Source organism: Daphnia carinata, chromosome 3 (assembly GCF_022539665.2).
Source record: "Daphnia carinata strain CSIRO-1 chromosome 3, CSIRO_AGI_Dcar_HiC_V3, whole genome shotgun sequence".
Classification (NCBI taxonomy): domain Eukaryota; kingdom Metazoa; phylum Arthropoda; class Branchiopoda; order Diplostraca; family Daphniidae; genus Daphnia; species Daphnia carinata.
Genome location: NC_081333.1, coordinates 9,205,697 through 9,217,856, shown reverse-complemented (window position 1 = coordinate 9,217,856; position 12,160 = coordinate 9,205,697). Strand labels below are relative to the sequence as shown.

Genomic DNA, 12,160 nt, shown 5'->3' with positions numbered 1-12,160 from the left:
CTTCGAATAGGATATAAAAACATCACCGACTAACGCTTGTGGTGGCCTCTATTTGCTCGACAAAAAAAAAAAGAAAACAATTGCCAGCTGTACATGAGCTTTGGACCAAAACCGTTGCGCTTTTTTATTTGCTTCGGCGATTCTTCTCAAAATCATTTCAAGTGAATCAAATAACGAAAAAAAAAAAAGAACAAGTAAAAGGAAGAGCGTATAGGAGGGGTGAGAATGTCTCGAGATTTGGGTAGGTCGGCCCCCCGGTCTATCGTTTACCATTTTTCTTTCTTTTTGCTAGAATAGACAATAAAAACAGGGGAAAGGTAGAAAAATACAGGAAAAATAATAAAAGCAGGTCGACAATTTTTTCTTTTAAGGAGAATACGTCAAAAAAGAAATAAAAAAATAAAGTCACTAGGAGGTCCTGAAGAATAAAAAGTCTGAAACAGTGCCGCCACCAACGCTAGTAGTACTGTCTTATTTTTTTTTTTTTTTTAAATACATAGTTTTATATTGTTTTTAAATTTCGGTGCTTATAGTAGAGCACAAACTGTGTGATGGATGAACCCGTAGAAATTGTTTTTTTTTTATCCGTATCATACTAAAATAACGGATGATTTTGTCGTTGAATGAAAACAGAAAATGCCGTTCACATTTGATGGAAAAATTTTTGATTTGTGTATTTACAACAACTTTAGTATTTTTTTTTTCTTTTTTAAAACGTATTCAAACTGTTTCTTATTTTCTCTTTCGAACAGAGAAAAGAAGACACACACATTTGGGGGGGCGTTTACAAAATGACACATTTCTTAAATATGTTGGAAAATTCACTCGATGAATTGAACATGTTGGTGTGTATGTTTTCAAATGATAATTTTAAAAAAAAAGGAACATACGTAGCAGCCAAAACGGGTACAGAAGACAATAAAAAAAAATTAATCCGGTAGTTGACAACAAAATGATTCGATAAACCACTCATCGGGACAGGGATGGGGGTGAAGAAGCTTGTGAGGTATAAAAATTAACGTTTTTCTTTTTCTTGCGTGTGTCGGCTTCACAATGATGGGAAGTTTTATGGTTTAGGTTTGTATAGTGATGACGAATCGACTAGACACATGGGGTGGATAAAAAAAAATTATAAACTAAAAAAAAAAAACTACTTGAACTTGACATGAGTTGGAGGGGCAACGAGGTATTTTTTTTTTTTTTGTGTGTGTTTTTTTCTTTTATCGGGCAACCTGTTGGAAGCAGGGCAGTGAGACGTGAGTCTTCAAATGGTTATTTAAACGGGAAAAAAGAGGGGAATCAATCAGCAGTAAAACGACAGACGATAAACGTTAGAAGGGCACACTCTCGAGCACTTGTTTGAACTGTTGGGAATTACATTGTTTTTTTTGTTGTTTTTTTTTTTTGCTTTTTGAAGTAAGGGGGGGGGGTTAAACATTTCGGGATTCACTTTTTTAAAAATTCTATGTTTAAAAAAATTAGTTTGTTAAAAAAAAAAGATCCAGATTAAATACTATTTTTTCTCGAGATAAAAAAATAAAAGAAAATTAAGATTCTTATATCTGTACATGACACTTTTGAGCCATAAACGTTTTTGTATGTATGATATTGGATATATTCTATTTTTTTTGCTGTTTTAATATTTTTTTTCTTATAATAGTTAAAAAAAAAAAAGAAACTAGGAATTTAAATTTAATTAAAAAAAAAATGAACGGCTCATCAGGTAATACTGTCTCATCCGTCGGATGATTTTTTTTTTTCTCTCGTTCGAGTTAATTACTTGTGTTTTTTTTTTTTTTAAGTATTCAGGTTTTTTTTTTGGAAGGGGGAAAGGGGGGCGTCGAGAGTTGTGTGATGAAGCGTTTGTGATGAACATAATGGATTAAAAATGGATATCCTGGATGTCGGTAGGGGTTTCCGGTTGAACATCCAGTTCCCAACTACTCGTTGTCGTCTGCATTTTATTGTTTTTCACGTGAGGGAGCTGTTGCTGTTGCTGCTGCTGTTGTTGAACGTGGTGGTCTTGTTGTTGTTGTTGGACAGAAGCCAATTGGGTTGCCATCAGGGACTCGACAGACCGGACCAAGCTAGCTAACTGATGGACATCAGTGCCCACTAAATCGGCCAACAGACGCTCCTCACACGATGGCTCGTTGCTTGACGGAGTCGGAAAGACCCAGTCGGTTGATGGCCGCAACGATGGAAGCCGCTGCGATCAAAGACGGCCGTACTCGCATGTAATCCGTTTCTATAATTGAAAAGAGAAATCCAGTTAAAAAAATATGAATCAGATTGAACTGAATAATTCCAGTTTAACAAGTAGGGGAAAAAAATAATAATAATATAGGGAGGGAATGACATACATCCGATCTGGTTGCACAAAGAATAAAAGATAAAAAAAAATCCCTTCGAGTTCCTTATTGCTTTTGATCCAGGGACGTATATTATCTATACAATACTACTACTACTACTACGTCAAGCAGCTGTGCAAGGAGGGAGCAACTACCGGAAGGTTCTTTGGCCTTTTAAAAATGGCCGTAACACACACACACACACACACACACACGGGAGTGGCAACACAAAAACTGATCTCGTTTCTTGTGCTCAAAGCCACAACAGCGCAGAAAGCATTTTTAAAAATACGACAAAAAAAGAGAAAAAGGAAGAAGAAGAGCTTGTACCCCTCCTTCAATACAATAGAAAGCGGCAAGAGGATCCAGGTGCAAGTCGAACCCAAAGTTCCGCTATGCGTTTTTAGTGAGCGCGTGTAGAGGGGAGGGACTTTTAAAAATGGCGACACATACTGTCGCTATACAGACACCATTTTTTGATGTTATTTTTCATGTGTGTGTGTTGGATTTGATTATATCCAGAGAGAGAAGGAGGGGAGGGGGGAGGTTATGAACGAGCAGCGCACGCTCGCGCCCAGGTGTCAGTTTTTTGGAGGCCAATGAAAGACACACGTCACCAGACGGACCCGGGGCAGGTGAGAGTTTTTGATGAATAATTATCACATTCATCACTGCAATTCAAGTCTTTTTGGTCACTGGTACCATTTTGAATAATCACTTCACCATTTTTTGTTAATTTAACAAAAGAAAAACTTTCACCTTTTTAGGCAATGAGTTAATTTATTCGTTCCCCCCACGATCGTTGGCGAAGACTAAACAAAAAGATTTTGAAAACGAGTTGGATCCGCTACTGATAGCATACTCATCAAACCTACCCCCCTCCAAAAAAAAAACAACAATAGACTGTCGTCACAAACGACTTCCATTCCACTTTGATCCGGATACAAAAGGCAATAGGAAAAATCCCATTCAAAAATATTCTAATTTTTCTAACCCCCCAATTTTCAAACGTGGCTTTAGAAAAAACACCCACCCGCTGACATGGAAGAGAAAAGAGTTGAATGTACACATTTAACAAGACCAAGATTTTAATGGAAATTCTTGGTCCAGTTAATAGTTTTTGGCTTCCTTTTCCAGATTCTATTTTTTCTTTATTTCTTCAAAGGATAAAACACCACTAGACTCATTTTATTTTTTAATTTGGAAGTTCTAAAAAAAAAAAAAAAAAAAAAAAGGTTACACGACACCAAAAGGCGAGTTACGACATGCCCGGCTTTTTTTTTTCTTCTTTACAAGATGTCGGAGTACTTTTTTTTTTTTTCAAGACGGAACCCTTGGCGGTAGGGGAGGGTAAAAGACAGGACCAGATGGGTAGCGAGCGTATTTTTTTTTCCTCTATGTTTTGTTATTGAATGGGATCTTGACCTTCTTCTCCAGTTCTTTAACTATGTAATATTGATATGAACCGAAAAAAGAAATCGGACCGGAAACCTTGAAGTCAACTAAATTCCAACTCACCTTTGCCCCCCCCCACTTTTCACTAATCATAATAAAAAAAAGGACTACGTTAAAAAAAAAAAAAATTTAAGTGCAATCCAACTGTGAAAAACCCAACTATGGAAATCTGTTGGAAAAAAGCACAGAGAGAGAAACAAAAATAAAATGGAGCAGATTGTTAGATAACAATCAGATAATTCACGTCACGACCGTCTGCTGCAGTTGACATCTGCCGGCGCAAAAATTCGACGCCAAATTTGAAGGCACGTGCCCTAAACTTGTGTTCCTTTCATCGTTTTTCTTCTTACCCAAAAAATATTTCCTTCAAAAATATAAATATCGAAATTGTCCCCCTTTTTTTTGTTACCGTGAAGAAAGGCCACCTTTTGCTCCTGTCCAGGTGTTACGTCAGCAGACGCCATTGTCATCACTTCCTCGAGTAGTACGCGTATGACCGAGACGTCTGCAAAACTCGATTTCAAAAGAATCCGAGGAAGTGCCATCTGCCCTTTTTCATTGAACAAGACGGGAACCATCTTCCTCAAGACGCCCAGTCACGTGACACGTAAGCTGGCGCGCGTATGCCCATCAGCTGTTTCCTATTTCCTCCCCTAAGTTTTATCCCTCGACAACATCTTTTGCAATCTCCCCTTTTTCTTTTTTCTTTTGTACGTTATAAAAACGACGCCTAGCGTCGCGGCCAAGTTCACATAATCCCTCCCTTTGAATAAAAACACGTTAAAGCACAATAGGAAATATTCCGGATAGGAAACCCGTCTCCCCATCTCCGAGATGGAGAGGGGTCCAGTGTGTGTGTAAGAAAAACGTTACGACACACATGTCTATTATATAAGCAAAGCCGGAAGAGGAACATTTTTTTTCCCCTTGCCCTTGTCATCAGAAGACCAAACCCCTTTCGCTATTATTCAACTGATTTTTCTCGTTTCACGGGCATTTTAATTCACTGCCATTATAGTCCAGCATCTGCTGCTAAACCGTTATTCCCCGCGTTGACACACACTGCCATTTCAGAAACACAGAAGAAAACGGTTTTCTCTTTCTCTGTGTTCTAGAAAAAAAAAACTGTGAGAAACTGGAACAATTACAGACAAGCCCCATGATTGAAGCAAAGTGTCGAGGATCTGGTGGGCACTAACAGAAACCTGCTGAGTTCATTGGTAACCCCGAAAAATATATAAAAAAAAAGAGAATCCATGGGTCTTCTAAACCGAAAAACCAACTTACCCCCCCAAAAGCATTCCAGTCCCTATTTTTCGGCCCCCTTCAAGACTTTTTTTTCCCCCTACGTTCGAGGCCGATCAAAAGAAGAAGATATCCTCCACGAGTTTCACGTTTCTTTTTTGGCCTCTTTTTCTTTCCTCTTCCCCCTCGTCTACATAAGAAAAATAACCACGGATGATGTGTTATTTCACAGAGCATGATCCAGCATCCTTCGTGATATTTCCACACACACAAAATATAGATCAAAAGCGTTAATAGAAAAATGGTCAATGTCCACAACGATGCCTACAATCATCCCGCATTCCACCGATTTTTAGTCCAATGGGGGAGTGTCTTAGCAGACAACAGGTCCCTCATGTTATTATTTGAGAAGGCCTACGCGTTTTTCTTATAATCATCATCCAAGCGGCTTCAGAAATATTCTTTTTTCTCATTCATAAAGGAAATAACAACACTGCCGGGGCCAAAAACAAGCAAACAATTCTTTTCAAGAAACAATGAATGAACCACCTAGTTTTTTTTTTGAGCCTACAGCATTCACAGATGTGGGCCTACTCCTCCCCCCTCTAAGAAAAAAGAAGGGCCTATTACTTTTTCTAAAATAAAATCAAAGACTGAGCAAAAAGAATAGGGGAGGAAAAAAAAAAAGGGAAGGGAAATTAGTTTAGAGGAATGTGAAGAAGAAAGAAGAAGAAATGAGAACAAATAAACAAGTGAAGCAAACAATTTTCTTGGGAGGGCGACCGCGTGAGCTTCCCGCGGCGCCTCAGCGCTAATGTGGCATTTCCGCCGCTGCTGGGCACACATTACACACCTTCGAAGATGGTCCCCAAAATTTTTATTAAAGCGAAATTCTTTGTTTTCCAACAGGTGGTGTGTGAACACATTCATCTTGTTCATAATCGCAGCAGCTCCCCCCCACCTTTTCCGATTGCACAACAACGTCGATGCTCTTTCTCAGGTTAGGCAAACAATTTTCTTACGCAAATTTTCTCATTCGGGAAAACAAAATTTCAATATTCAATCTGCCAAAGTCAACAGCCCACCATTACCGAAACATGACCGAAAACCGGGCATCCATCAATACGTACGGACGTGTACAACCATTACAAAAAATGTTGAAGGGGGCCTGAAACTAAGGGGGGGGGGGACTTGACTGTAGAAGCTTCAATGTATAAACATCTGTCTATGGAGGGGGCTATTGGTGCGTGTGTTCCACACGAAACGCTTTTTGAATAGATCGCTTTTTTCTCTCTTTACTTTCATGATTACAATAATAGTTGAAAAACGAGGGGATGAAACACAGCTGCTGGCCGGGAAAAAATCATCTGCTCGCACCGAATTAATTCGCTCGGCTAAACTTTAGCGACCCCAAAAATAGATGAAGATTTGTTTTACCTGTGCAACAGAGGCTGACGTAGGTGAGAGCGTGGCCGCGTAGGACGGCGGCCGTGTCTCTGACGGATCCTGTCGTCAAGAGCACGTTGTGATCGTTGCTGACTTGACTCGAAGAAGATGATGACAAATCAATACGTTCCATCAGGTGGTCGACAAAGTCAAAAGCCGTCACGCCAGACACGTCCCAGCCGAGTTTGCCCAGCAGCAACATTTCCCAAACCTGTTTTCAAAAAACGTTTTTATGTTTATGCCCATTTCTTTCTTTTTAAAAAGTATTCACAAAATAATACATTTAGAAATGGAAGAATAGGACAACAATTTTTATGGGTTGCAAAAACAGTTGAATCATTTAAACGTTTCCCTATGCAAAAACGTAGTAAAGAATGTCAATTCACTTTGCATGAGGAGCCTCGATGAAAGAAACATTAGCTCCTTGATTTTGTTTTTATCTATTTTCGCTTGTATCGCCTTTTGTTATTGTGCAGTAAAAAAAAAAAGTAGAAAGACAAAAAGGGGCAATTTACGAGACAACCGACTTTCAAAAACGACTTTCAAGCGGTACATTCTTTATGAAAAACTTAAAAGGGGATCATTCCCCGCCGTGTCGGATCTAAACTGATTTATTCCAAAACTTCAGGTAAAACCAAAATTTTTCAATTTCAAAACAAAAAAAAAAATGTCACACTAGAAACAAAAAAATTTGCGCGGCTAATCGGTGCGGTAAAATTACAATTCAAAAAACACAAAAAAAAAACCTACAAGAAAATAGGAGGAGTTGAGAGTATGAACGACAAGAAGAGAAAGTTCCACATAGCCAGTGTAAACATGGAACTGGATGATATGCATCTATAGAGCAAGATATCTAGCAGGTCATCCTTGAAGAACCTGAAAAGAAAATGGCTACCATCCATCACGCTGCAAAAAAAAAAAAAGGAGGAGGACGGGCGCAACTCCCCTCCTTGGTTCTCTCTGAAATGGAATGTGCCGGTTGACCAAAGGAGGGCCCCCCCCTCTCTTCAAAATGGTAGTGGTCACCTCTACACACACAAAATCTCATTGGCTAGAATTATTTTTTTTTTTTTGCCGCGCTTCGTGACTTTGAAAGAGGAAAAAAAAAAACCTCCTCTTTCGGTTGCTTTTGAGAGATGATTACACTGCGGGTTTTTTTTTTGCTTCCAACACACAACTCCCCTCCTTGAAAACATTCAGCCATTTTCTTTTATTTTTTTGTGCAGAAAAACAACAACCCAATAGAACGACATCTAGTTGAAGTCCACGGCTGTATGCCAATCACCCCGACGTCAGTAGGCTTTTTTGACAGGTGCGCGCCAATACGTCTGCATACCTGATTTCATCATTGTTGGCCTCGGAAAAAAAAACGCGCTTCTTCCTAGTTTTTAAATGAAATCAAATTCAAGAAAAAATGGTGTTTCGGGGGCTTGTTCGAAAAGGTACGAAGGTGCCGACAAGAATTTTTCTTTAAAAAAAAAAAAACCCACCCCCACTGAGCGGCTCATTAGACCCAATTTCCAATTCGTAAGACCCCTCTATTTTTTTTCGACCATCTTTCAAACGAGCCTCTCACGTCGAGTCGACAACTTTCGAAATGAAATTATAACACAGCAGGGATCGATTACGTGTGGGAAAGAGAATGTCCAGAAACCTATCGCATTTTTTTTTACTCCCCTTTTAAAAAGAATAATTTTCTTAACGACAAATGACCCTAAAGTGACTGGACGGAATGTAGAAATATAAAATTCCTTTTTCTTTGTATGACCAGTTTTCTTTTACAAAAAAAAAAACGGATTAAAAGGTCGGCAGCCTCATGACAAAAAAAAAAAAAAAACAGGTAGGAAAATTCTGAACGTGACAGTATACCATTTCCATGAATGATTGTATAATACAACACTTTTGCGATCAGGCAAACATCTTTTATTACAAGTTGCAACCACGAGTAATGATCTTGCAACCCTTTTCTTTATTGTCCTCTTTGAAAAAAAAAAAAAAAAAAACATGTCTGAAAAATATTTCCCTACAAATTCGCAAGATTCGAAAACAGCCGGAGCGGAACTGATCCGCTACATCATTTCCCGTCTCGTTTTTCCGCCTCATGTGTATATAATAACATCCCTCCTCACCCTCCCCGTAAAACTTTTCTTTATACTAACACACGAGTTGACACGTTAAAGAAGAAGGCATGTAGAATCTGAAGGGAAAAAAAGATAATTTAAAACGTCTCGTATATCTTTTGAGGGTCTGTTGTTGTTTGCTTTTGAAGCCAGAGAAACCAGATTTCGGGTAATTCAAAAAGCTTGTCTGAAGGGTCCAGTTCATTGAACAAACATCGGCGGAAGTTCTCCATTTCCCATGCTATTTTTCGCTCTTGTTTTGCGCACCCACCGGAATCACTTACAAGTATTCGCTTTTTCTTTAAACATTTTTTTTTTGTGAAAATATGTCGTAAAAGAAGGGACGATGATGACTGAACATTTCGAATGGCCGTTAATGGTCAAGCACGCCGCTGCCATTTTAAACAAGAGGAAGTCGTCACACAAGCTTCAACAAAAAAGTTATATTAGACGTTTAACTACTACCGCCTCCTTAAAATAAATCGAAGCCGACCGTTTCTCTTTTGTTTCAAACTTTTCTTTTTTACACCATTCAACGGAGCAGTATCCGCGTTAATAAACTTTTCCTTTTTTTTTTATTAGCCCTTTTTGTTTAACCTTTGCGACCTCCAAACCAAGAAAAGTGGGTGGGAATTTTTTTGTTTTTAAGTATACAGAAAAACTATGGGTCAACTGGCGCTGGTACGTTTTTTTTTTTAAACTAATAAAATATTTTCATGTATATATAGAGAGAGTACCAGTGCTACTACTATAAAGAGATAAATAAAATAAGTATCGCCTTTAGGGGCAATTGTTTAAACTTTTAAAACAACATTCCAACGAGTCCCTTTTCTTCCTCCAGTTGTCCGTTCTAACAAAGAGTCGGGGGTGCATGGTAACCCAGTGTATAAACAAACCTGTTACTTGTGTCCCCCCCCCCTCTCTTGGGTCAAGGAGTCAACCAGCGCAAACACAACATTTTTCTCACATGAAATTTTTTCAAGGAGGCAACAACTTTTCTTTCTTGTGAATGACCCTCCCAAAAACTCTTGATCATCCCCTTTAAAAAAAAATGGATGGTAAACTCATGTGTCCATTTCGGCAACTTTTTAAGAGGTCAAAAGACTTTTTTTCGGGTGGGGGTGGTAGGAAAAAAAAAAGGAAACGTTGCCGAAACGTGTCATTTCTTTTATTTTTGACACATGGAAAAAAAAAAATGAAGACCTCCCCTCACTTCTTTAAAGAGTGACAAGTATTATTTTGTGTGTGTTTTTTCTTCTTCTTCTAGCTACCCCCATTATATTTCTACTGGACCGTGAAAAAGGTCAAGTGACAGAGCCTTTTCGACACCTCCCTTTCATTCAAAAAAAAAAAAATAAAAGACTGACCAGGGTGGTCACGAAAATTCGTTATCAAAGAAAGTCGGTTGGCACAAGGTTTTTTTTTTAACGTAAGGTACGACGTCAATAAAGATAAGAGATAAAACAAAAAGACAAATAAACAACATTTCTTAGAAGTTTAAAGTGATTAAGTTTTTTTGACTTACCCTGATCTCGGCTGGAGTCACGCTGTAATCGGTGTAGTAGACGAGGAGATCGACGCCGATGGGCCGGCACTGGCGCAACTTGCTGGCCGTCAAGAGGCAGACGCAGCCGAGCAATTGGAGTTGGCACCGTTGAAGAACGGAGGCTTCTAGAGCCAAGAAACGATCCAGCAAATTGACGGCCAGAGGAAAGACCTGTTCTTCGCAGTTTTGCTCCTCAGTCACCTGTTTAAATCATTTATTGTTTAAAGGATTGCAGTTTAAGCAAAAAAAAAAAATCGCCTCTTCATACCCCCGTTATTTTCCAGTATTTCACTAAGTACTTGCGATTTAAAGGGACACTTAAGGGGTGTGGATGAGCAAAAAAAAAAATGGTTTCCCCATTGAAGAAGAAGAAAAAAAGGTCAATCCACTTTTTTAAAAGGCCAACTTTCGAAAGAAAACAAGGTCAAAAGAACTTGGGGGTAAGGCCTTGGAAAAGTCGTTAGCTTTTTGTTTTGTTTTTTTCGTAGAAATTTGATGAAATAGGCTAACCTCTAGCATCCAGGTGGTTACGACACGACGCATGTACGGCTGCAACTCGGATGTGCTGGGCGGTGCAAAATAATCGTTCGATGGAACGGAAAACATTTCCAGACCGAGCAATTGTTGCAAGACACGTCGATCCCTCATTATGGCAGGATCTCTGGCAGCAACTGGCATCACTTCCGGACACGCATCCGCGCACAGCAGCAATTCATTCGACATCATTGACATTTTGTTTTTTTTTAGAATGTTTCACCGTTGACGTGTAATCCAAAGAGTTTTGTTTTTTTTAAATGTATGTGTGTGTGTGTTAAGACGTCACTCACAAAACACTGAGGCCACGAGAACAAAATGAAACTACCACGTTTTTTTGGAGAGACCCGTTCGACGTACGAGTCCAGACACAACTGAGCCCACTGAGACACATACACGACCACGTTGTTGAGCGCCCCCCCGTCCCAAAAAAAAGGTTACCCCCCCCCCCCCCTGTACACACACAGATGGTATAGGTCTTATAGTTCCACCGATTTCCGCTAGGAGAATAGGAAAACTCGAAAAAAACCCACAGGTTATACAATTTTGCCACCCTCCCTTTCGCCATTCTCCTCTTTCGCTTATCCTCGAAAGGTTTTGTTTTTTTCTTTTCCTAAATTTCAGTCAGCGGCCATCTTTTTCCCGAAATTTTTTGATTCTTTGAATGTCCACTTTTTCTCTCGAAAAAATTCAGAATATCTAGAAAAAAAAAGGGTAAGAAAATTACATAGAACATATTTTTCTAAAAGTCTTTGAAGACCTTAGAAAAAATACCTGTAAGAAATGAAAAAAGGTGGAAGGCGTGAAGATCGAAAATAGCTAAAATTCCGATCTTTGATTCCGAAAATGTTCGGCTGAAGCCGTGAAGGAGCTGAGACTTCTCTTTAATAAATTTTCAAATTCCCTGTAGTCGACGACAAACCACGTGGGTTATCGGAGAGGAGGAAGACGAAACCCCCCCTCAAGCACTTATTGCGTGGGGGGCCCCCCATTCAGCGTGTGTGTGTACACTGAAGGAGCCGCTGCTTCTTTGGCTGATGGACGGTGACAGTTCGTATCGTTATCGTGTCGCGTATAGACTCTCTCAGACATCTACAACGTAAAAACTGTACGACACTAAGTAGTAAGAATCTTGGCAACATTTTCTTTTTGGAAAAAAAAAAAAAATCCGAAAGGACCGAATCGTCTGGAAAAATCCAGCCATTCCCACCGCTGTCAATTTTTCCTAATAAATAATTTTAGAAATTGAGTACTGTAATGATGTTGTATACATTTACGTTTAGGATGTTACCTTTTTTTTTCTACTATGATTTTTTTTTTCGTTGAGAAAGAAAAGAAAGTTGTGTACGGTTCAAACTGGATGAAAAGAGATTCTTCCTGTAACATGATGGAGAGCTATCACGGGATGCCTGCGACGACTTTTTTCACGGCGGGGTTTATTTGTTCCAGCCTTCCATCCGCTC

General features: G+C 39.2%; 1 protein-coding gene across 1 annotated transcript; it reads right to left on the bottom strand.

The window, feature by feature from the left end:
* Positions 1-648: 648 nt before the first annotated feature.
* LOC130685543 (G1/S-specific cyclin-D2-like) lies at positions 649-11,760 on the bottom strand. Its single transcript, XM_059494737.1, is given in 6 exon segments — positions 649-2,162; positions 2,164-2,248; positions 6,489-6,708; positions 10,143-10,364; positions 10,674-11,396; positions 11,472-11,760. Coding segments are annotated over 5 exon segments (1,029 nt in total). The 5' UTR covers positions 10,896-11,396; positions 11,472-11,760; the 3' UTR covers positions 649-1,882.
* Between the last annotated feature and the right edge of the window lie 400 nt (positions 11,761-12,160).